This window comes from Lasioglossum baleicum, chromosome 9 (genome assembly GCF_051020765.1).
Source record: "Lasioglossum baleicum chromosome 9, iyLasBale1, whole genome shotgun sequence".
NCBI classification, from domain to species: Eukaryota; Metazoa; Arthropoda; class Insecta; order Hymenoptera; family Halictidae; genus Lasioglossum; species Lasioglossum baleicum.
In genome coordinates this window covers 3,083,765-3,106,057 of record NC_134937.1, presented here as the reverse complement: position 1 = coordinate 3,106,057, position 22,293 = coordinate 3,083,765, and the positions used below count along the sequence as shown (strand labels likewise).

General features: G+C 39.6%; 3 protein-coding genes across 14 annotated transcripts in view; 2 read left to right on the top strand and 1 right to left on the bottom strand.

The window, feature by feature from the left end:
• Mical-like (MICAL-like protein) overlaps positions 1–22,293 on the bottom strand; it is a 118,716-nt gene that overhangs the window by 58,917 nt on the left and 37,506 nt on the right. For 5 of the 9 annotated variants that reach the window (XM_076430520.1, XM_076430517.1, XM_076430518.1 and 2 more), the window contains one exon: positions 11,480–11,568. In XM_076430520.1, the coding sequence (XP_076286635.1) occupies positions 11,480–11,568 (89 nt within the window). The other 4 variants (XM_076430521.1, XM_076430519.1, XM_076430523.1 and 1 more) reach the window with 4 other exon arrangements.
• LOC143212129 (uncharacterized) lies at positions 5,203–18,790 on the top strand. 4 transcript variants are annotated; one of them, XM_076430543.1, is made up of 9 exons: positions 5,203–5,444; positions 14,044–14,490; positions 14,852–15,007; positions 15,099–15,161; positions 15,299–15,378; positions 15,527–15,719; positions 15,823–16,034; positions 16,215–16,659; positions 18,586–18,790. In XM_076430543.1, exons 2-5 carry the CDS (start codon positions 14,352–14,354, stop codon positions 15,364–15,366), a joined length of 426 nt encoding a protein of 141 aa, XP_076286658.1. In that variant the 5' UTR covers positions 5,203–5,444; positions 14,044–14,351; the 3' UTR covers positions 15,367–15,378; positions 15,527–15,719; positions 15,823–16,034; positions 16,215–16,659; positions 18,586–18,790. The 4 variants fall into 4 exon arrangements, with proteins under 4 accessions (XP_076286658.1, XP_076286660.1, XP_076286657.1 ...); XM_076430545.1 differs by lacking the exon at positions 5,203–5,444 and having other exon boundaries at positions 12,421–14,194; positions 14,291–14,490; XM_076430542.1 differs by lacking the exon at positions 5,203–5,444 and having other exon boundaries at positions 12,423–14,490.
• Positions 7,386–10,275, top strand: LOC143212130 (uncharacterized). The gene has a single exon (XM_076430546.1). It carries the CDS (start codon positions 7,793–7,795, stop codon positions 8,372–8,374), a length of 582 nt encoding a protein of 193 aa, XP_076286661.1. The 5' UTR covers positions 7,386–7,792; the 3' UTR covers positions 8,375–10,275.

Sequence of the window (22,293 nt, the reverse complement as noted above, 5' to 3'; positions counted from 1 at the left end):
TCGACACTTTCGACGCGACGAGAGTACATGATCATTGTCATTTCACGGGCGCGTATCGTGGTCCGGCTCATAATGGATGCAATTTGGACTATCAATCTTCATACACGATACCGGTGGTTTTCCATGATTTATCAGGTTACGACGCGCATTTCATTATCAAAGAATTAGCAAACGCGTTCGAGGGGCAGATAAATGTGTTGCCATTGACGAAAGAGAAGTATATCTCTTTCACGAAAAACGTTTCCATCGAGAGACAGCCAGATGAAGAGCGAAAGTACGCAAAGTTGTTGAAATTTCGCTTCATCGACTCGTTCAAGTTCTTGAACTCGAGTCTGGACAAGCTGTCGTCATACTTGGACAAAAGTAAATTACGCATCGTACGAGGTGAATTTGCATATCTTTCCGACGACGATTTCAACCTGTTGACCAGAAAAGGCGTTTTCCCATACGACTATCTGACATCATACGATAAATTAAACGATACATGTTTGCCGTCGCGCGAAGCATTTTACAATCAGTTGAATGGCAGCGAGATATCCGACGTCGATTACCATCACGCGAATACGGTTTGGTCGCGTTTCGCTATACGAACGCTTGGACAGTACAGCGATTTATATTTAAAATTGGATGTACTGTTGTTGGCAGATGTTTTTGAAAATTTTCGCGATGACTGTCTCGAGAATTACAAGCTCGATCCGGCGCATTATTACACGCTCCCTGGTTTCGCATGGGACGTGATGATGAAAATGACAAAGATTGAATTGGAGTTGTTCACCGACGTCGACATGCTTTTGTTCGTGGAGCGAGGAACACGTGGCGGATTGAGTCAGTGTTCACAAAGATATGCATGCGCAAACAATAAATATTCGTCTAGCCACGACTCGAGCAAACCATCCACCTAGTTAATGTATTTCGATGTGAATAATTTGTACGGTTGGGCTATGTCACAACCTCTACTGTACAGAGACTTTCGATGGGTGGAGGACGTAGGTAATTTCGATGTCGAATCCGTTCCAATCGATAGCCCCGTAGGATACATTTTGGAGGTGCATTTAGAGTATCCACGCGAAATTCACGATGCTCACGCGGATCTTCCGTTTTGTCCAAGTCACGACGCGGCGACCGACTCGAGTCAAAGAAAGTTGATGGCAACACTTCACGATAAGGAACGATACGTTGTACATTATCGATACCTCCAACAAAGTCTAAAGCACAATCTGAAATTGAAGAAAATTCATCGAATTCTAGAGTTTCGACAGTCGCGATGGTTGCATGGCTACATCGATTTGAACACAAAATTACGCGCCAACGCGACCAACGATTTTTCCAAGAATTTGTTCAAATTAATGAACAAGGCTGTGTTTGGAAAAACGATGGAGAACGTTCGAAATCATGCGATTGTGAAATTACTTTCTCGATGGAATGGTAGACACGGCGTCGAACGATTGATAGTGTTTAGAGATATGTAAACGCTTAGGCTTAGAATAAGTAGGGAAACAAGAGGCTTCCACGGAGGTCCTTGATGAAACCAGATGGGCGAGACTAATCGAGGAATTTGGGTGAAGTCACGCAACCCCTTGGAGGAGCTTCTCCAATTTCTCATAAATAGACAGTCAAAGTCTCGAATCGGTCGAGGACAGGAAGTCGTAATTCTCAGTCAAGGACCTCTTGGGACTCCCTTGGACCTCTCTCTCGCTCGGTCCCACGACCCTTGTTTTGGCGGGCTTTCGCCTTCGCGTGTACCCCACTCTCGTGCGCGCGCTATTGAGGCACCTCCACCACCAATTACCATCGAACTGCAACCGAAGACGGGCCACCCGACTAATCAATGTCCAGCTGAAGGATCCGAATTTTCCTATTGGCCAAGGAAAAGGAAGCTGGAAGGAGACAAACTTCAGGACGAGGCGAACACGAGGAAGATACATCAAGATATTCTCAGATTCTTTCCGACTGTCGATTTAGTAGCATCTCTCTTTAGAAACCTTGTAGCGGCAGTCGAGTTCTCACTTAGCTCAGCAATAAAGTACACTGTTTACAACGCATTTCAACTTAGTTCTTCCCTTTGTGGGGAGTGGTCCTTCGAGACGAACAAAATTAGTTGGCACACCACGTGCAAGTATACGAGAAGCTCGAACGATCTACTGATCGACCACGAGCAATCCTCAACAGATAGCTAGACCAAATTTTCACAGCTATACAGTGTTTTCCGAAGACTTCGTCGCGATTCAGATGAAAAAGCTGCTCGTTAAGTTTTACAAACCAATCTACGTAGGCATGGCTGTATTGGATATATCGAAATTTCATTTGTACAGCTTTCATTACGAGTACATGTACCCAAACTTCCAGAAAAATTGTAAGATTTTGTACACGGACACGGACAGCTTGATATACGAGATCGCTTGCAATGACGCGTACGATGCGCTGCTGAAACGTGATATCCATCGATACGACACAAGTAATTATGACCCGAACAACGTTTACGGTGTTCCGATTGTGAACAATAAACAACTAGGATTGATGAAGGATGAGAACGGCGGTAAAATTATGACCGAGTTTGTAGGGCTTCGTTCAAAAATGTATGCGATTCGCGTGCATTGCGATGGCGAAACTAAAAAGATCAAAGGCATCAGGACAAACGTTACCGCTCGGGATATAAGTTTCAAAGACTATGTCGATTGTCTTCATAATAATACGGAAAAGAGTGTTAATAGTAATCGTATAGTGTCCGTACAACATCAGGTGTATTCGATGTCAGAAATAAAATTAGCATTGAGTCCGAACGACGATAAGCGATATATGTGCAGTAATTTGATCGATACTCTTCCTTGGGGGCATTACAGCATCAATTAAGAAAAACCGAGTCACCATTTTTTATCCCCGTAAAAGAAAAGGAAGTGGTAGGGAGAACGAAGTGGTAGGGAGATTATTGTAAATCTTTGTAGACTAGTCGGGGAGGGGATGCGCCCATTTTGTTGATCTTATCTGTAAAAGGAGTGGTGGGGAGACAGCATATAAAATATCGTATTCCGAGCGTCATGCTTCAGATCAAGACAACCGCCGCTAAAACGTAGAAATAATGCAGAAACAGTGTCGAAAAATGAGCGATGATTTAACATTACAAATAGTTAATCACAATGGTATGAATCTGGTGAAATTATCGAATCAGTTCGTGGCTCTGTACATCACGGAAAAAACTATGCGTAACTTGTACAATCTCGAATTCTGTGTGTACAACATGTATTCATGGTTGATCGACAATGTTCCTACGCTGACTGCTAAATTTATGAATTTTGCCGCTGCGGTGAAGGATAGCAACGCGAAGAATATCATGAAAGCGATCGTCGAGAGCGAATCTTTCGATCAAAGTTCGCTGATTGATTGCGAACTGGCGGCTTCGTGCGCTGACATCATCGCGGCCGAGGCGCAAAACAGATAGGTTAAAAAATTAATGTTGTGTGTGTGTGTGTGTGTTTTTGTAACACGCGATACATTATTTTAAAATAAAATTATTCGAGAATATCTCTTTTGTACTTTATTTTATTACAAATTACATTTTTTCACAATTCCTATAGAATAAAAAAAATGCAATTAAAGTAGAGAAATGAATTATAGTGACTTCTACATATAAAGTATAGCCGTTTTAGAGAAAAAAAGATAACTATCATAACTCTTACATACAAAAAATGTGAGTAGAAAATACAAAATTAAAGTATATTTGTTTTAGATATCCATGAATTATGTGACGCGTCCATCCCCAACCATTTTACGTATACGTTATTTCCTTTCCTACGTAATATTTTTTCAACTAAGTATATGTCAGGATATTTTGTCGCACGTATCTCGTGTTCGTAAAATCCTCCGGCAATCGGTTTGCTCCTTACGTCGGCCAAGAGGTATGTGACAGGATTCGGTCGTTTCACCGCGATAATCTTGAATATTTCGGTTGACCAGTTCGGCGTGTATCCTTTGTCAAATAGGGTTTTGAACTTGCTAATGCGCACGATCATTGAGCTTAAATTTGGCAGGACCAGCAATCTCCATCTTGTCGTACGCGGTGGATAGAAGGCGGCTGGCATTTTTACGGTTCACGTCGACGGGTCGCATACGGATGGTACGATGTTTTCGATTATTGTAGTCCTCGGTCAACGTGGGAAGCGCATCGATCCAATGATATTTTCCGCTCAACGAGAAAAATTTCCACATGCTGTTCTTCAACGTGCGATTGAAACGTTCCACGACGGATGCTTTCATAGTGCTAAACGTAGAATAATGGTTGATGTTGCGGCTCCTTAGATAGTCTTGAAACGTTGTATTGTAGAATTCTTTCCCCATGTCGGTCTGCAAGTTGTTCGGGACTCTACCGTCCTCTTCAAAGGAACCATCCATGCATATTTGCTAAATACATCGATTATCGTGAGAATATATCGATGCCCTCGATTGTCTCGCGCGTATTTTTGAACTTCAACGATATCGGCTTGCCAAAGATCATCGAATCCCCGCACAACCACACGTCTACGCGGGTAAAAACGTCTCGCCGGGGCATGTAGCTCTTCCACCACGTTTTTTTTACTCATCGTCGTCGTCGTTCTTCTCGCTCTCTCTTTAACCGATTATTCACTTTTCAATCGTGTCTTTCCAGTCATTAAAGCGATGACTAACAGGTACAGGAACAGCTACAGACAGGTACAGGAACAGCTACAGGAACAGCTACAGGAACAGCTACAGGCAGGTATAGGAACAGCTACAGACAGGTACAGGAACAGCTACAGATAGGTATATGAACAGCTACAGACAGGTACAGGAACAACTACAGACAGCTACAGGAACAGCTACAGACAGGTACAGGAACAGCTACAGACAGGTACAGTATGCAGTATGACGATTGCACATCATATCCATGAATTTCCCTCATACAGACAGGTACAGGTACAGCTACAGACAGGTACAGTATGCAGTATGACGATTGCACATCATATCCATGGATTTCCCTCAAGGACCGTCGACCACCACTATCACCATCCACCAATGACTGCACCGCAGATCTGATTCGACAACTCCTTCAGAGAGACAGCGCGTGGAGACGGCGGTGTAAACGACAGAGCGAAATCAGCAAGCTAACCGAACGTATCGTACCAACTTTGTATCGCGGAACATCGTACCGCTCAACCAAACGTATCATAACGACCTTTGTATCGTGTAACATCGTATCGCTCAACCAAACGTATCGCACCGAACAGAGTATTGTAACAGCGAGTATTGGCGCTTTTGGCGCGCATGCGCGAGTTATGTCAGGGCCGTGTCTACGTCTACGTCCGAAAGTGGGGAACTATTGGGAGGAAAGTAGTGGGAGACTATATGGCGGGAACGTCTAGCGGAGACGAAGAGTCCGTTACGACCGTTACAAAATGAGGTGGGATAGAAGAGGCGGGCTGCGAGTATTTCAGGTAAGTTGTTTTTAATATTTATAATTAAATAATGGCAGCTAATATTGGAAAAGGAGCTACAAAGAGGCTTAGAGCTTTTCAACATTCTTGGCTGGAGGATGATAACTTTAGATTGTGGATAGCTCCTTCTCCAGTAGAAGATAGAGTATATTGCATTGCTTGTAATCAGACTGTGAGATGTCACAAACAAGATTTAGTTAGGCATTCAGAGACCAAGAAACATATACTAAATATGATGGAGTGCAATAACAAAGCCACCGAGAATGATAGTACTAGTAGTTCAACTCATTTATTACATAATGATAGAGTGAAACGCGCCGAAATTAAATTGTCTGCCTTTTTTGCAGAACACAATGTAGCTTTTTGTACCGTCGAGCATTTAATTCCCGTTTTGAAAGATATATGTATCGAATCAAAAGTTGTGCAGGATCTTTCGCTTGCCCGGAAAAAGTGTAGCAAAATAGTTAAAAATGTAATAGCGAAACGCGAATTCGAGACAATTGTTGAATGTTTAAGAACAACGCGATTTTCTATTTTAATTGATGAGACCACAGATATTTCGGATACGAAATTAATGTGCGTTCTCGTGAGATATGTTTCACCATCCGACAAAAGAGTAGTTACTCAATTATTAGATATATTATCATTAGATAGCACCGATTGTTCCGCGAGTAAAATTTTTGAAAAATATTTTGAAAAAAACGGTATTCCCATTAAGAATATATGTAGTTGGATTGGCGTGTGACAATGCGTCAGTAATGATCGGTTGTAATAATTCTTTCGCTTCACGTTTGAAAATTGAAATTCCAAATTTATTATTGCTGAATTGTATATGTCACACCTCCGCGCTTATCTCTAGTAAAGCGTGTGACATGTTACCTTCGTCTTGTGAAAATTTAATTAGAGATGTTGCTACCTACGTTTCGGGCAGTGCAAAGAGATGCGCAATTTTGCAAGAATTTCAAGATTTTCTTGGCGTGGCACCCAAAAAAATCTTGAAATTATCAAAAACGAGGTGGCTCTGTTTGCACGATTGTATTATTAGATTCACTGAAAATTGGGATGTTTTTAAACTTTTTTTCATTTCAGCTGTCGTCAAAGACAAATACAATCAGCCGAAACTATTTTAGAACGTTTACATGACGACAGCATTAAAGCATATATATTGTTTTTAAAATATTCGTTAAACTTTTTTAATAATTTCAATGCCCTGTTTCAATCGCGTAACGTTTCAATACATAAATTATATGAGAACAGCTGGCAATTAGTTGATCAAATAGGGAAAAATTTTATCAAGCATGAAGCTTTAAAAGATATTGCCACTTTAAATATTGATGATAAAGATAGTTTACTTGACATAGAAATTATATATCTTGGTCCAGAATGTGAATGGCTTTTGGAACGTTTAGATTTAGAATTAGCTAGTAATGTTCGGTTGCATTGTATGAATTTCTGTATCACTCCATTTCGAGAAATGCTTGCACGTCTACCTTTACACGATACATTTTTTCAGCAATTAACTTTTTTAGATCCTGAAGTAGCATTATATAACGAAGGTAGACAAAAAATTACAGATTTAACTTGTATTGCCAACCGGGTAGGAAATGTAAATTTAACTCAACTAGCTTATGAATGGCGAATTTTGCCATCTTGTTTTAATGACGAGAAGAAGAAACAATTAGCTCCTTTAGAAATTGATGTAATGTGGAGTGAAATTTAAAAATTTTTGAATTTCGATGGGGCAAAGATGTCGACGCGCTTGAGTCCTTTGCTTATTCGTGAAGAAACACAAACAATAATATTTACAATTCTTGAGTTTGACTCACTTATCTATGAAAACGTTTTCAGTTTAGAGCTGTTATTCAAACAGTAACATTGTGATTATGGCTACTTTTGACACAGAAGTGAATATGTTATTAACGTTAGGTGAATGCCAACAAAATTATCGGCATGCAGCAGTGATGTTTTTTGAACGTTATGGTATCGAAAAATGTCATGCAACATTTCATTATTTAGAAAAGCGGCTTCGCGAGCACGGTGAATTGTGTAAAAAAACTCGCAATAAACCTAAAGCTGTTACTAATGAAAATAATAGTGCCAGTATTCTTGCTGCAATTACATTAAATCCTCATATTAGTCAACGTACACTTGCACAAACATCACATATTAGTCGTTCATCAATTCAACGAATTTTGAAACGGCAAAAGTATCATTCATATCACATGGTTTTATCACAAGAGCTTTCGATAGCAGATTAGGATCACCGCGTAAGATTTTGTGAGTGGCTGCAGGGTGTTGTGGAAAATGACTTTTTGTGCAAAATACTTTTTTCCGATGAGGCCACTTTTATGAATTCAGGGCATGTAAATAGACATAATCTGCATTATTGGGCCGTGGAAAACCCAAATTGGATGCGATGTGTTCCCTTTCAACATCGATGGTCTTTAAATGTTTGGTGTGGCCTAATAGGAGATTTTGTGATTGGACCTTATTTTTTTCAAGGAACTATAACATCTGCAAGTTATTGTGATTTCTTAAAAAATCATTTGCCTGCGCTTTTGGAAGATGTGCCACTGCACGTTAGAAGAGAAATGTGGTTCCAACAAGACGGCGCTCCTCCACATTTTGCAATCATCACCAGTCAATTTTTGAACGAAAAATTTGGGAACAAATGGATAGGTCGTGGGGGACCTCGTCAATTGGCTCCTCGATCCCCCGATCTAACACCATTAGATTTTTTCTTATGGGGATATGTAAAGGACAAAGTTATGTTTGAACCACCGACGACAAAAGAGCATATGAAACAAAGAATACGTGACGCTTGCGCTTCAGTGACTCCCGAAATGTTAAAAAATGTTAGAACAACTTTGATGTTTCGAGTAAATAAATGTTTACAAGCCCGTGGTGGACATTTTGAACATTTAATTTAAAGTACATTTTATTTTTTCACGAATAAGCAAAGGACTCAAGCGCGTATAATTCCATAACGCTATTTCCGAGCGCTTCAAGTACCTACAACTCGAAACTTCAAACTGTTATATCTCATCATGGAAGTATCTGACAAAAAAATGTTTCAGACAAAATTGACTCGTTTTTTCCTGTAGAATCTAAATATGTAACATTTTATAGGGGGTTCCATTTAAAATTACAAAGGTACCTCCCCTCCCCCGTTAAAGGGGAAGGGAGGCCACTTCACGTTTATGTAGTCAGAAAGGCCCTTCAGTTCCATGCAATTTAAGACTAAGAACTTTAAAATCGATGGCATAGTTTTCGAGATATTGAGCTGTTCAGAGTTATATGTATATGTGGGCTACCCTGTATATATACATGTACACATTTTACATTCATTTTTTAAAATTAAATCATAGTACATTTCGCGAAATTAGCAGGGCGACCAAGGTACCCGATCTTCGTACTTGACTGAGGCCGTCTGAGGCTAGAATCGTCGCGCATGCGCGCGAAAAGCGCCAACAATCCCATCACTGCATTCGTCGCCTCAACCGAGCATAAAACGCCAGTAAGTGCTAGATTCATAAGCAGTGTTCAAAAGGTTGTCATTTAAACGCGCGGGTTAAGAACGATAATCGTAGTTATTTGCGCAATCCGCTCCCGTGACGTAACACTGAGAACAAACGGCTACCAAGAACCAACGTAGCACAGTCAAGCACAGAAGTGGTCATGCTATGGTTTGGAGTTGCATTAGCTATTGCGGTGTTGGGAAATTGCAAATGATTGAGGCTACCATGGATAAAGGGTATACTTGGATATTCTAAAAATACAATTTGAAGCAAAATGCGGAAGTAATGGGGATTTCAGAAGTGTTCCACTTCTATCAGGATAACGACCCCAAACACAAATCGAGGTTGGCACAAATCTCTCGACTTAAATCCCATCGAGATGATATGGAACATGCTGGATACTAAAATACGTAATTGATTTTTCACGATTCACAATAAATCGCTGCCGTCGTTAATTCCAGTTAACCTGCACTCGTTCCACGGTAAATTCAGTTCGAACAACGCCAGTCCTAGTAAATTCGCATCTTACATCTGAGTCGGTCGGAAAGTGACCTTCAAGGTCTTCCGCGTCGCGAACATCTTATCGCTGCCGGATCCAAAGCGAAGAAAGTCGATTAGAACCGAAATCAGCGCGTGCGATTTACATCTGTCACGATATTTACGGTGACGCGCCGGCTATTCTTGTAATCGCTGCTGATCGCATCGACGGCCTAACATCTTCGTTCAATAAACGAATTAATAGCCGAAACGTTGTACTTTTCTTGTGTGAAAGCCTTTCAGCCGTGGGGAACGTCTCGTGTCCCCCCGACGTAGAACCCTGTACCTTTCGTGTTAGCTATCCAATTTAGTTTACTACGTCACAGGCTCGCGAGTTCGATCGTGTTCAATCACTGTTTTCAGATCAAGATTCTTTCGCGTGACACCCTCGGGTGTCTGGCGCCCGAAATTTCGTAAAGTTCGATTATAGAATCGCGAGGCTGTGAGCGTATTTTGTCCCGAGAGGACCACGCATCGCGCGGCCGAGCGTGGCCCAGCTTCTCGCTTATAAATTCTCGGTGTCGCTATTCTTCGTTCGACCATCTTTACGAAAATTTAACAAAGCGACGTGACAACATACACAGGGTGAGTCACCTAACGTTTGCACCTCAAATATCTTTGTTGTTTCTAAAGATACGTAAAATATGGTAAGGACAAAGTTAAATGGTACAATGGGGCCGTCACGATGCTAAAAAAAATTTTGTTTTTATGTCATTTTTTACGAGATATCAAGGTCACCTTCATTTTTTAAAATGGAATGAGGTATTTTTTAATATGTCAATCGATGCAGCTGGATATTCGTTATAAAAAAGTACTAACCTATGTATGTCGAAAAGTTAGTACTTCACGAGATATTTCAATTTAAATAACTCTAAAATACCATTACTGTCGTACTAAGACGTTACATAAGTAAGTAAACACTAACGTTTTAGTACGACAGTAATGGTATTTCAGAGTTATTTAAATTGAAATATCTCCTGAACTATTAACTTTTCGACATACATAGGTTAGTACTTTTTTATAACGAATGTCCAGCTGCATCGATTGATGTATTAAAAAATACCTCATTACATTAAAAAAAATGAAGGTGACCTTGATATCTCGTAAAAAATGACATAAAAATAACATTTTTTTGGCATCGTGACGGCCCCATTGTACCATTTAACTTTGTCCTTACCATATTTTACGTATCTTTAGAAACAACAAAGATATTTGAGATGCAAACGTTAGGTGACTCACCCTGTATAATATATCACTACAGCTATCTAGCGGAGTATGTTCCACTAAATATATCTAGTATATACGTAGAAAGTTGATTAGTAAAGTTGATTAATACCAAAGAAATTATTGAGAACTTCAAAACACTTATTTTCAAACAATAATTGCCAAGCACGAAACGCAAATAGTTTGCATTGCCTTATAAGAATAACAAAAAATTAAATTGTTCAGTTTTTATGCAATTTCTGTACCAAATAAAACCAAAAGCAGAATAAACAGTTTCAAATCCGTTATTTTGTCGGATCAAATTATAGTATAAAGGTTATGAATCCTATGTATCAATTATTTATTAACAATATACAATAAATGATTTTCGCTGCTCTAGCAGATAAGTAGAAAAAATATTACTATATTTAATCACAATATTTATTTAATTAAAAATAACGTAAAACGAGATTCATACGGGATATAGAACCCGGCGTCAAGAAGTTGTCACCGTAAAATAATGAAAAGTTGAAAATTTGTTACTTTTGAATTGGCAGCATAATATTTAGCTCTTCTCTTAGTAATAAATCCTCACATATCTTCAATCTTCAAACCATTACAGGTCTTTATAAAATACGTCTCGCAAACAACCTGTATAGTTTTAATGTCATTAAAACACCAGTGAGCTACTAGCAAGAATTCAGCTTCTCCGACGGCCGATATTATCACTGGTCAATCACCGGTTCAAGTGCTACAATGCAACGAACTCTTACATACCTTTTGTTTTGGAGATTCAGGTACTTGGGTAATCCCCTCTTCTTCAGTCTCAGTTGTTCTATTTGCAGCGGGTCGGCTCGGAGAGGATCCTAAAAAGTAACACGATGCATTAGAACAGGGCTCGGAATTATTTACGGCAGATTTTTAAAGGCTCGACCAGTTCAGGCGCGTACATAGGCGCTATTCGTGGCACCTAGGAGGACTAGCCAGTGTTCCCAGACGGGTCACCTTTTCTCGCGCATGCGCGGCGATTTCAGCCTCAGTAAAGTACGCTTTTCGAGGAAATGTGGCACCTTGAGCGCCACATGCAGAATTTTAAGAAATTAATATCATCTCCATGGAGCCTACTACATGTTTGGTTCTTTGACTTTTGCACTCCTAAGTCGTCCATTTGGACCACTGCGTCCCGTCAATTATACCGGTACATTCCCGCCGATATAGCTGCCTCAGGGCTCTGCTACATCATCGCCTTATCATAGATACTTATAGACACGGCGCAGATAATTTTGCCTATGGCAAAGATCATTCACATCATGGATAATGTGTCGTCACAGTTTCGAAAGATGTACAAGCTATGCTCATCGACAGCGCCTACCAGCTTGGCTTATGAGGGTGAGGGGGGTATACCCTGGTATACCCGGAAAGAATGCGGACAGGATAATTTCAAAGAATTTGGCATCCCTAGTAGCATTTACGGTTGGCCAACGGTGGCCAACGGTTGGGAGTTTGTTGGGGAATGGTGGGGCATGGTTAGTGGTTTTGCCGACAAATCCCCAACGTAGGGCCAACGACGAAAAATTACGTCAATTTGCCGACGAATACCCAACGTATAACGACGAAAAATTACGTCAACTTGCCAACGAATACCCAACGTTGGGTCTACAGATATTATATATATGCTGCAACTAAAAACATGTTATAACATATTTATGTGTGTGTGTGTGTGTGTGTGTGTGTGTGTATGTGTATATATATATATTTTATATTATAAATTGATTTTTGTCATATTTATGAATATATCTCATAATTTGTTATTTTTGCGCGATGGTTGATACAGGAAAGTTTTATTGTGTGCAGTCTCGGAATTTATTTATTTCTTTAAGTTTTTGTAGTAGTACATATAATAAAAAGTGGTTAGTACTTGAAAATGTACATTTAAAGAAGAAAAAGAATAAAATAATATGCATGGATTTGAACTTAGGTTGTAACCGTGTCGGTCACATATCGACACCTCGCGAACATTGAGAATCTTATTCTCTTATCTACAAACAAATCGTATCTACCACGGCGATCTATGACGTCATACGCAATCCTCGTCGTAGTAAAGGATCGCAGGATCGCCCCACTAATCATAGTTGCGTACGCATCGATGCCCACTCGATAATCATCGAAGGAGATCGATGAGGGCCATCAAGAACTCACTCTACGTCTGGAAGCGATTCAGTGAGCAAGCGTTCGCGAGGTGTCCGTTCGACGATAACCGGTGCGTATTCGGGAGGCCAAACCGTCCTGTTGTACTAGACAAACCGTCTAGCCAACCTCGTTACGTACGCGCCTCAAACCGAGGAGTCGCGATTGCAAACCGCTTCTTGGCACAGTTCAAACGTATCACCATACGCGTAATTTCGCCGTAACAGCGTAGTAGTCATTTGCATTGAATACTTGATGTAAAAGTAACGTAGCTCCGAAATTTGTAACTTCCTACAAGCAAGCGTGGATTAAAGAATTCATTAAAGCTCCTTTTCTAGTCGTATTGGACAGCGAGACCCAACTATTAAATTCACGAAAGTCGTCGTACGGACACTCCGGTATATTTATTGGTTTCAACAGTGAGTAATACGTGGTTAGATTCGGGAACGTGTTCTATCAATTAGATCAAGCAACTGAAACTCCACGCGGATCCGACTTGTGCCCTGCTGGTGTTTCATTATTGTGTCGATCGTCCTTGAGAGACAAGTTCACGAATCATTCGGGTTTCTGTATGGTATTTGGATCGTCACAGCCAAAGAGGTTCTACTGACACTGAAAGTTGCTCCGAGTCCACAAACTGTGCTGAAGGGCAACTCTTAAGTGTTACGGAATTTCCGAGGTCTAGTGCTCGTTTCTATAAGTGCGCATCATCTGATAATTCGGCCGATCGCATGAGTAGTAAACGTGTCCAAAGATCTATTGTGGAATCTCAGTCGTTTATAATACGTAGCGACCAGACGTGAACTCTAGGTAATCGTCCGCCGGCGGACTTGGGTTATCGTTAGTTAGGAGACAAACCTATGTGAGTAGGAACTCAGTAAGACGGATTGTATCAATCGTTGTTATTATATTTCATATTGGATATGACCACAAAGTCATAGATATTCGTTGTATTTAAAGGTGGCTCAATATACCATCCTTTTACCAGATTTCGCTTGTGAACATTTAATATTCCATCCAAACTATTCCGCTATCCATTGCATGGAGGCTCGAATCTCCACATCCGCCATTAGCTAGTTTAATTTATACCAATACTCAGCCCGTCTGGCTAACACAATATAATCAGAGATTAAAGATCAAATATACGGTTACAGGGTCCGTCAGCGTTACAGTCAGAGACGCTAGTAGCGTCGCTGAAACACTTCCTTGTAGTACGTTCACCGTATTTGGTATAAAGATGAGAATGCTGTGCCAGAAAACAAGCGAAGCGCGCGTCGTTCAAGATGTTGCGCCGATCGTCATTTGGTATTTATCGCTACACTATTTCATTCTTCTGTGCTGCGTCGAACTGTTGAAGTGTCGTTCTTCTTTCATTTCATACTTAATTCATAATGTACAAAGTGGTAGAATTCAATTCAACACAAGACTGTAATAGTGGAGGCATCAGCGTTGTACGCACAGAATGGTTAACACCGCTAAAAAAGAATGTTTGTGGCCGCCTTTTAAATTAATGGCTAAATTTAATAGAGCCCTACAAGGTGGAATATTGCCAGACGACAATTGGACATTGTATGATATTAGACGAGTTTTTTATGAGACTGGTAGGTGGGCTGTTTTATAACAAAAAATTACATAAAATTACGTAAAATTTATGTGAAGCGAATCACTTTGTTTGTTCTATATGTCTCAGAATTTGCTGTATGTAGAATAGAATAGAATACAAATTGTATTCTACATAATGTTACTAAATAGTCAGGTCCGGGCACGAGGCAGGTTCAACGCGTTCGCCGGAACCCGGCCTCGCGTTTTGAGTAGTATATATATATTTAAATCCAATTCATTCAAAAATTTCATATATATAGATATATTTATTGATTATTGTATAACACACGTGATTTTTATATGCTGCGATCACAATATAATGCACTATTGGCAAGAGTATAAACGCAATATTCTTTTCAGATGATTTGAGTAAAGCCCGTGAGAAGTGCAGGCAGGCTGAAAGTGAATCAGAAATTGCAACTGAGTGGGAAGGAGAGCAAGGAGAATCAAGAAGAAAGAGAAAAATTAAAAAAGTTTATGACAGTGATGAATATGATAATGGCGAACATTGTATTAGTAAGTCATACGCATGCATTTAATTGCAATAAAGAATTTTGTTTCCTTTTGCTTTTCTTGTTGTAAGATTAACTTCTATGTCATTTTTCAGATTTTCCTGATGCACAAGTGTTCGATGGAAGATCAGCCATAGATGCAGTTACGCCAAATGTTGGTAAGTATATTGTTACATTAGTGGTTTAGTTTAAGAATTAGTTAAACCTATACTTAATTATACGTATTACCACGTATTGTAAATTCTTTTTAGTGAATATGTCTGTAAGTTATGAACTAATACATAATTACTTTTAGGTCTGTTAAATGCTTCTCCAATTCTGCAGATGAGCCATCGAACAGGGAAGTTATCTTATCCATGCTGAATAATTCATTAGGTAAAGTAACTATGTTCCAGTTTTATAATAAAGAAACGTAGTAAACCACGTGTTCTTATTTAAAGTAATATATATTTCGAACTTTCGCTGAAACCTTTCGCTGTTATAATTTGTTTCGCTTTTGAGAGTCGTCACTTTATAATTACAATTAGAGCGATTCTATTCGAACAGAGGTGCGAATAGAGTTAAATAGATCTTCGCGTGACCGATTGAATAAAATCGAGATCGTTCGTGTTTGAATAACCTCAAAAGGAAACTATTGCGAAGAAGTACTTTGCCGAGAGAGAGAGAAACGAGCATGGACTCGATCGAGTTCATTTTCAAAGTGAACGTGAACTCGTGTAAGTGAACGCTAATTTGTGCACGCATTCTTACTTTTGTTACTTTTATTAAGCGCACGACATGGAATTTGAAGTTTTAATTATATATATATTTTTATTTCAGATGTAATTGCCAAACATCTTGCTGGCATAAAAAATGAGATGAAAGAGCTTAGGGAAACGCAGAATAATATTTTAATGCGATTGTCACTACCCTCTACTTCATCAACATCAGTTTCTCTGCCTCCAGAAGTCAAAATACCTTGTAACGAAATTGAGGATTTTGAAAATTTAAATACTTGGCTTTCAACTAATAAGGACCATGAACAGATATTAGTAAGTACTTTATCACTGAAGTTTTTTGGTATCATATCTTAAAATGCAGCAGGTAATATTTCTAATGTAACTTCATTTAGAGTTGTATGTGGTTTATCTACGACTTACAACTTTGAAACTAGTCTTATCTTGTTGCTTATAAACAGACTGTAAACTAATTTTTACCACACATTATATCAGATTAATTACTTGAGCTATATCCAACAACCGTAGTCCCGTTGAAAGCACCGGTTCTCGTTAGATCACCGAAGTTAAACAACGTGGAACGTGATCGGCACTAGGATGGGTGACCGTCTGGTCAAAAACCGGAAAGTGACCCACCAGGGGTGTTTTTCACGTGTTGTTGGCAAAAGGTGGTTCGGAACCCACCATAAACAGTAGGTCCCGCTGAAAAGGCGATGGTGAGAGTGGAAAAAGGAAGAGGATTGGTAAATGAATTTGAAACCCTGAGGGGACCAAATATCATGTCCATACTTGAGCTATATAGATGGCAATACACTGGCAGCAATTATTAAAAGGATGTTGGAGAGAATCTCCACGAACACTTTGGCTCTTAAGTGCAATTGGACCGGGAGAAACAATAAGATCGCTTTAAAAGAATACAGGTTGATGCAAGTGATAAAATGTAAGTACAAAAAATTGTGTTTGAATAATTCTTCTATTTCTGACCTTGTGTGACCTTCAAGGTCATTATGTCGTATACGAATGAATTCGTTTCGACACACGTTTTTATATCATATAAAAAATACATAGCATTCCATTGCAAAAATTTATAAATGAAGGTGACTCTCACCAAAAGGCACTCTGCCTTCCCCACTCTGTTGCCAGATCCTCTTTAAACAAAGTCCCAATTCTTTTGGGCAGTGTGGCCTTGGGTTGCATATCCTCAGCAACTTTCCTTCATTACACCCTCATAAATGTGACCTGACAAAACGATAGCTGGATGGCCCAAAGCGCCCATACTAGTCATCACGTAGGCCTATTTAGGCCCTATCGTAAACCGTTACAATCCTAAGGGTCGCCTCGGCATCGGTTCTTGACTAGTCGTAGTCGTGGATGCTAACATAATGTTATATATACAGGGTGATCCACGCAACTTGTTTACCCTCAATAACTTCCAAAGTATGCATTGTATGAAAAAACTTTTTCTAGAAAAGTTGTATGGTTTGAAGGGATACATTATGTAATTCATATATTTGTTTTGTAAGTGGAGGCGTTTCGGTGATTTAAGGCAACTTCGTTTTTTTAAATGGAATGCTATATTTTTTATGCCAAAACATCAAAAAGAACGTTAAATTTTGAGTAAAAAAGTACTGACCTTTATTAGCTGTAAACCTATTAGTTAACGAATAATTTATTCACCTTGTTTCTTGAAAAGGGTCTGTGCATAATATCAAGTAGGAGATTCAATACCAGCAAATATTTCCGTAGGACTCCTTCTTTCTTCTTCAGCTCTCCTCGTTCAAATCTACTGAATTACATATCAAATATCAAATTCAAATTCTTGGTCCCGTAAAATAAGGATTAGCCTACATTTTTCATGTTATCTTACTGGGATAGTCACGTATAAACGTTGATGATAACTTCAACAGTGAATCACGATTTGATGTTAATAAACATTGTCACGTGAACTCCGCGGTCTTACGGAAATATTTGCTGGTATTGAAACTGTGGTAATTGCTGCGGAGCGTGCAGCAATACGAAAAATTCAATACTGTATAAGCGATAGTTCTTTGCGAATATCTCGAAAACTAAAACTGTTACTTGATATTGTGCCTGCCTTGGTGTTGCCCTGCACCGCTGTCGTTTTAGAAAACTTATTTACTTGCCATATTCCCTTCCTATTGTTGTCCGTCCTGCGCGGGTCTGGTCAGTCCTGGTACACATCCGGCGACCAGATCTACGCGGGCCTAATCCTCTCCTGTGTCCCTTCGCTTGGGCCTGTTGAAGGTTTACGACCAGGCCCTGGGGAACCTTTCCTTCGTTTTTATGATATCCTTTCCTGATTGCCTTTTTCAGCTCTTCTCGTTTTCTCCGTTTTCATAGCATCCTTTAGCGATTGCTTCTTTCCGCTTCCTCTTCTCCTGAGTCTTTCCGTACCTTCCTCTCCTTACTTTCCTCCCACTATTCGGTTTTCCCCTTCTCTTTCATTTTTACCTTTTCCTGGGGAGTTTTCTAAAAGTTGACAGGGTCAGTCAGTTACGAGTCGTTGTAGAGGCAACGTGGTCTCTGGTCGTACACTGAGCTTTCTCTTGAATTAACTTGTGTGTAGAGAAAACATACTACGGAGTCCGATCTTATTTTAACCGTTCCTCCAAATTATCGTGCACAGACCTTTTTTAATAAAAGTGAAACTGTGCGTTAACTATTACGTTTACGACTAATAAAGGTCAGTACTTTTTTTATTCAAAATTAAACATTACATTGCTTGCAAAAAACAGTATAACTTTTTCCTCCTTAATTTTTTTCTAATGTCTACTATTTGCAAGAAAAACGCTGGCTAGTGTTAGCGTGAACAGTCTGTATAGCAAAACAAAATTACTTGTTGCAGGTGCTGTGCGTAGACATAAAGTGGCAGAAACAGCCACAGATTCCGACATCTTCGCTATCCTAAGCAATTGGTTTAGGTATACCAAAGACAGAAATGGAGGCCGAGAGAGAAGAAGGAAGCTCAATTAAATCGATCTCAAAGCGGACCAAACAACGGCATGTAGCAACAAATGCAAAGGAAATACAACACAGCCTTCGTATAAGTATTCCAGGAACACGTTTTACTGTGTACGGTAAAAATGATAATTCGAGTCTGTCTCCGTCTCATAGTAGTACTACCAATTTATGTATACCCTGTGATCTTGGTGATTTACCTTCTACATCTGCCAATGAAATTGTTGATGCTACTTTGACAGCTGATGTAACTCTAACATCAAATCTAGATTCATCTCTGATCTCTTGGTCCCATAAACATAATGTAACTCATGCTGCTCTTGATGATTTATTGAAAATATTAAAATTGCATCATCCATCTTTGCCAATCGATTCGCGTACATTGTTACGTACACCAAAGACTATCAACGTTGAGAAATGTGATAGTGTCATACGTGTATTTTGGACTTGAAACTGGCATAATAGAAAGAGTTTCAGCAGGATTAGTTTCCGAAAATTATCCTTTCATGGATAGAAGAATATCGGAATTTAAATGGGATTTACTTTTATCTATTACCGTTAATATCGATGGTTTGCCAATACATTCAAGCACAACAAATTCTTTTTGGCCCATATTATGTACACTGGATCAATCCGTTGATAAAACACCTTTTGTTGTCAGCCTTTGTTACGGAAATTCTAAACCAGATGATGCTAACAATTTTCTTCGTCCCTTTGTTGACGAATGTCTTGATTTTGAAAAAAATCAAAATTCACCTTTCGTGTTAGTTGCATTGTAGCTGATGCACCGGCAAGAGCTTTTGTGAAGTGTATAAAATTACATAATTCTCTCCATAGTTGTGAGAAATGTACACAAGAGGGTATATATTTTGGTAGAACTACATGGAGATATAAATCTAACTTTACTCTACGGACGGACATTGGTTTCAAAAGGAATGATTATGAAGATCACCAATTATTGGAAAGTTTGCTCACAAAACTTGATCTAGGATTAGTGACCCAGGTTCCTTTAGATTACATGCATTTAGTTTGTTTAGGCATTGTGAAAAGAATGATTCGGATTTGGGTGGAGAATGGACCCAAAAAATGTAAATTAAGTGCCCGTGATATATAAATATAATATCAAAACGACTATTAGAAATAAAAAATAACAATTACCCTGTAACAGACCTGTCATAAGCAGGCCTGTTACTAAGTCCGCGCACCGAATATAACCGGGCGAGTCCGACCGAAACCGAATCGAATCGAGTAGCGAACCGTCGCACAGTGGGGTATTTCGCTGAAAAACGGGAATAAAATATTGTAGCGTTATTTATGGGCTCACGGTCACAAATAAGTAGGTCGTTGGATTCGTCTTGACGCCAGCTATAAGATTATGAAATAAAAATTGTACTTTAACATTTAAAAAATCAAAATAATTCTTATTTTTTGGCGAAAAATTTTTTTTTTTAAATTTTAAATATATAATTTTGTACATGTTTCAATACTGTTCAACTTTTATTGGAACCATTTTGTCGTCAGATTATCCGAACTCTTGAAAAGTAGTGATAATGGAATGCTTTGATTACTATGTATGTACTGAGTTGAGATAGGTGTACAAACTCTTCACAGATTTTATTCTGTTATCATCTAAATTAGTATTGTTATTAATATTTCAACATTACCAATCATTCTGTAAGTTTTTTTTCGATTTCAAAACTTTATTGACGATTTTGGTATACAATTGAGCACTCCTTCTGGTACCATTACATTCTATAAATCTTTGCGATCATAGTCCAACAAAAAAATCTTCCGAATTTTTCCGAATTCGAGAGTTATAACTAATTTAAGTAGAAATGAGCATGGAAAGTCGCAGCGTACGCGTAGTACACCTGCACCGCAAACTCTCGCGGTCGAACGCGTTCGCCCGATTCTCTACGAGATCTTACGAGGATCTTTGTTTACATTGTTGCTGCAAAGAAGCCTTCGATTCAATCGTTTCCTTGCAGTATTCAGTCAAAACAGTTCCATCATAGAGTGCTGAGCAAACTATTGAGAGCATCTATTATATTCTCTTATGTTATATTTTAGTTTTCCGTTAGACCGCGAGAGTTTGCGGTGCAGGTGTACTACGCGTACGCTGCGACTTTCCATGCTCATTTCTACTTAAATTAGTTATAACTCTCGAATTCGGAAAAATTCGGAAGATTTTTTTGTTGGACTATGATCGCAAAGCTTTATAGAATGTAATGGTACCAGAAGGAGTGCTCAATTCAGCTCAATTGTATACCAAAATCGTCAACAAAGTTTTGAAATCGAAAAAAAACTTACAGAATGATTGGTAATGTTGAAATATTAATAACAATACTAATTTAGATGATAACAGAATAAAATCTGTGAAGAGTTTGTACACCTATCTCAACTCAGTACATAGTAATCAAAGCATTCCATTATCACTACTTTTCAAGAGTTCGGATAATCTGACGACAAAATGGTTCCAATAAAAGTTGAACAGTATTGAAACATGTACAAAATTATATATTTAAAATTTAAAAAAAAAAATTTTTCGCCAAAAAATAAGAATTATTTTGATTTTTTAAATGTTAAAGTACAATTTTTATTTCATAATCTTATAGCTGGCGTCAAGACGAATCCAACGACCTACTTATTTGTGACCGTGAGCCCATAAATAACGCTACAATATTTTATTCCCGTTTTTCAGCGAAATACCCCACTGTGCGTCGGCTCCTCGCTACCGAATAGAGTCGCCCCTCACCGCGGTACCCCGCGCCTCCAATCCGCCGAGCCTATACCGACACCCCCACGCGTTCCCCTCGTCCAGAAACCGCATTTGGTGTGAACCGGAACCGAATTACGGTAAATCTGGCGGGAAACGGAAAACACTTCGAACACCCTGCCGCACTTCACCTCCTCACCACCCACTTAGGCCTATAAAAGGCGCAACATCCACGAGTCGATCTCTCATTCCGTTCACAACGATTGCATGAGAAACACCAGCCTGCAGACTTATGACTTCGTAAGTATATCCTAGGTGAACACCATCCTAATCCTTGGCCTACGACGACGAGCTTGTATCGCTGCGCGAACTCCTCCTTGTCGAGAGGCACTCGGTTTTCCGCCGGTGACGACTGCGTCCGCACCGAAGCAGAAGATGCACGCTGCCCCGATGAAACCTCGACCGCGTCGACATCCCTGATTCCCGCCGGTGACGGCCGCGTTCGCACCGAAGCAGCGGAGGCACGCTGCCCCGTGGAAATCCCGACCGCGTCAGAGTCGGCTCGACGGAAGAGATGCGCCATCCTTCCTCGTCGTCGAAAGACCTACCCGGGGAACCGTAAAATGTCCGGTACGCTACAGACATTCCGAATCCCGATAATCCAGACCCGGGTAGAATGATGATGCATCCTCCCCGAAATCCTAGTCCTAGTCTGTAAGAATCCGCGTGCACCAGGTCCACGCGAGATACCGTGAATAGCATCACCGCGATCTCAGATATTCCCGACACCGCGATTACGGATATTGCCGACACCACGATTCATTAGCTCCGCGGAACGAACACAGCGAGGTTTAACTAAAATACACTACGAGTCACATT